The 3,403-nt window shown below is 39.8% G+C and overlaps 1 protein-coding gene across 1 annotated transcript; it reads left to right on the forward strand.

Moving 5' to 3' along the window:
• Positions 1-2,580: 2,580 nt before the first annotated feature.
• Positions 2,581-3,064, forward strand: LOC116902962 (60S ribosomal protein L36a-like). The gene has a single exon (XM_032905286.1). The coding sequence runs from the start codon at positions 2,655-2,657 to the stop codon at positions 2,973-2,975; it is 321 nt and encodes a 106-aa protein (XP_032761177.1). The 5' UTR covers positions 2,581-2,654; the 3' UTR covers positions 2,976-3,064.
• Positions 3,065-3,403: the final 339 nt, after the last annotated feature.

Raw genomic sequence — 3,403 nt, forward strand, 5'->3', positions numbered from 1 at the left:
TTTCAGCTTCCATGTAATATGTAGGATTTCTACCATTTTTGTTGTTTATTGAAGACCAGTCTTAGTCCATGGTTATCCTATAGGATGCATGGGATTATTTCTATCTTCCTGTATCTGTTGGGGCCTATTTTGTGTCCAATTCCATGGTCAATTTTGATGAAGGTACCATGAGGTGAAGAAGGTATATCCTTTTATTTTAGGATGAAATGTTCTATAATTGTCTCTTAAATCTGTTTGGTTCATAACTTCTGTTAGTTTCTCTATGTCTCTGTTTAATTTATGTTTCCATGATCTGTCCATTGATGAGATTCAGGCATTGAACTCTTCCACTATTATTGTGTGAGGTGCAATGTAGGATTTGAGGTTTAGCTAGGTTTCTTTTATGAATGTAGGTGCCCTTGCATTTGGAGAATAGATATTAAAGACTGAGAGTTCATCTTGGTGAATTTCTCCTTTGACAAATATAAAGTGTCTTTACTTAACTTTTTTGATGACTTTTGGTTGAAAGTCGATTTTATTCGATATTAGAATGGCTACTCCAGCTTGTTTCCTCAGATCATTTGCTTGGAAAGTTGTTTTCCAGTGTTTTACTCTGAGGTAGTGTCTGTCTTTGTCTCTGATGTATGTTCCTATGCAGCAAAATGTGGGGGTCCTTTTTATGTATGCAGTCTGTTAGTCTATGACTTTTATTGGGGAGTTGAGTCTATTGATGTTGAGAGATATTAAGGAATAGCTGCTTCCTGTTATTTTGTTGTTCGAGGTAGGATTATGTTTATGTCTCTCTCTTCTTTTGGTTTTTTTGTAAAGAGATTACTTTCTTGCTTTTTCTGGGGTGCATTTTCCCTCCTTGTGTTGGAGTTTTCCATCTATTCTTCTTTGTAGGGCTGGATTTGTAGAAAGGTTTTATGTAAACTTGGTTTTGTCATGGAATATCTTGGTTTCTCCACCTATGTTAATGAGAGTTTTGCTGGATATTAGCAGACTGAGCTGGCATTTGTGTTCTCTTAGGGTCTGTATGACAATTGCCTAGGATCTTCTGGCTTTCACAGACTCTGGTGAGAAGTCTGGTCTAATTCTTATAGGTCTGCCTTTATATCTCACTTGACCCTTTTCCCTTACTGCTTTTAATACTCTTTGTTTTGTGCATTTGGTGTGTTGACTAATATGTGATGTGAGGAATTTCTTTTCTGGTCCAATCTCTTTGGAGTTCTGTAGGCTTCTTGTATGTTTATGGGCACCTCTTTGTTTAGGTTAGGGAACTTTTCTTCTATAATTTGTTGAAAATATTTACTGGCCATTAAAGTTGGGAGTCTTCACTTTCTTCTATACCTGTTATTCTTAGGTTTGATCTTCTCATTTTGTTTTTATTTCCTGGATGATTTGGGCTAGGAGCTTTTTGCATTTTACATTATCTTTGATGGTTGTCTGAATGTTTTCTATGGTATTCTCTGCTCCTGAGATTCTCTCTTCTATCTCTTGTATTCTGTTGGTGATGCTTGCATCTAGGACTCCCAATCTCTTCCCTAGGATTTCTGTCTCCAGCATTGTCTTCCTTTGTGCTTTCTTTATTGTTTCTATTTCCATTTTTAAATACTGGACTGTTTTGTTCAATTCCTTCACCTGTTTGGTTGTGTTTTCCTGTATCTCTAAGGGATTTTTATGTTTCTTCTTTAAAGCTTCTACTTATTTACTTGTGTTGTCCTGTATTTCTTTAATGGAGTTATTTATGTCCTTCTTAAAGTCCTCCACCATCATCATAAAATGTGACTTTATATCAAAATCTTGCTTTTCAGTGTGTTTGGATATCAGTATTTGCGTTGGTGAGAAACTGGCTCTGATGATGCCAAGTAGTCTTGGTTTCTGTTGCTTAGGTTCCTGCTTGCCTCTCACCATCAGGTTGTCTCTGGTGATTTCGCTTGTCTTGCTGTCTCTGATAGTGGCTTGACTATCCTTTAGGCCTGTGTGTCAGCATTCCTGTAGACCTGGTTTCTTTCCACTGGATCTCGGAACAGAGAGCTCTGCTCTCAGGTGTGTAGGTGCTCCTGGCAATGGCTTTCAGGTCTCAGCACAGGCAGAAACCCGAACAATCCTGCCCCTGACTTCTCCTATCTTCCTCTGCCAGGGGTCTCAGATGGTACTAGGCAATTTCCTCTTCTGTTAGGAATGTGGCCAGAGAGCAGTCCCCTCTGAGTTCTCAGGAGTGTCTATACTTCTCAAGGTCCGGCTCTCTCCCGCAGAGGGTTTGGGTGCAGGGAGCTGTGTGAATGGTTCAGTTCAGTTCCGGGCCCAGGCTGGAACCCTGATGGCAACCTTCTTATGTGTGTGCTTTTACCCTTTGTCTTTTGTTAATACACGTGTGTTCTTTATTTTAATGTAGTCCAATTACCAGTATTTCCCATTACAGTTTGCACTGTAGGGATGTTCTTAAGGAAATTTGACTCTATATTCTGTGATCTGAGATGGATGTTTTAACCTCTGATACCTTGTCTGTAAAGTGGGGATGCACTTAAAAGCCCATAATTCTTGGGGTTGTTATGAGCATTAAGTTGGGTAGCATAAAGAAGTTTAATACAGTCCTGTTCGGCGTGTGCGGTTGAGGCGGGGATCGCTGCTGCCGGTCTCTCGTTTTCATCACAGACACTTCTGCTACAAAGATGGTCAATGTACCTAAAACCCGAAGGACTTTCTGTAAAAAATGTGGCAAGCACCAGCCTCACAAAGTGACCCAGTATAAGAAGGGCAAGGATTCCCTGTATGTCCAAGGAAAGCGGCGCTACAACTGGAAGCAGAGTGGCTACGGCGCGCAAACAAAGCCAATTTTTCGAAAGAAGGCCAAAACTACAAAGAAGATTGTGCTCAGGCTGGAGTGTGTTGAGCCCAACTGCAGATCTAAGAGGATGTTGGCCATTAAGAGATGCAAGCATTTTGAACTGGGAGACGACAAGAAGAGAAAGGGTCAAGTGATTCAGTTCTAAAACTTGTGTTTTCTGAGAGGAAATTACTGAAGCAGTAGAAAAATGACCTGCTAGAGAATAAAAGTTATTGTTACTGGTAAAAAAAAAAAGAAGTTTAATATACTACTTGTCATGTATATTACACAAGTAAGCATTTGGGGCTGGACGACAGAGGTAGTTAGCCTGCTGTGACCCAAGGGTCATGATTTTTTTTTTATTAGTTTGGAAACAAGAATGCTGAAAACCACCATAACAGTAGAAGCCTTCCTAATGATGTTTTAGAAGGGAAGAGGACTGTATGGGGACTAGACATTTGTGTTATATTGTGGCAAAAATTCTCAATGCCATGACAAATACAGAGGTGAATGTTCACAGCCAGACACTGAACTGAGAACTGTTTCCCTATTGGAAGAGTTAGAGAAAGGATTGAAGAAGCTGAAGGGACTTGT

Source organism: Rattus rattus, chromosome 6, assembly GCF_011064425.1.
Source record: "Rattus rattus isolate New Zealand chromosome 6, Rrattus_CSIRO_v1, whole genome shotgun sequence".
NCBI classification, from domain to species: domain Eukaryota; kingdom Metazoa; phylum Chordata; class Mammalia; order Rodentia; family Muridae; genus Rattus; species Rattus rattus.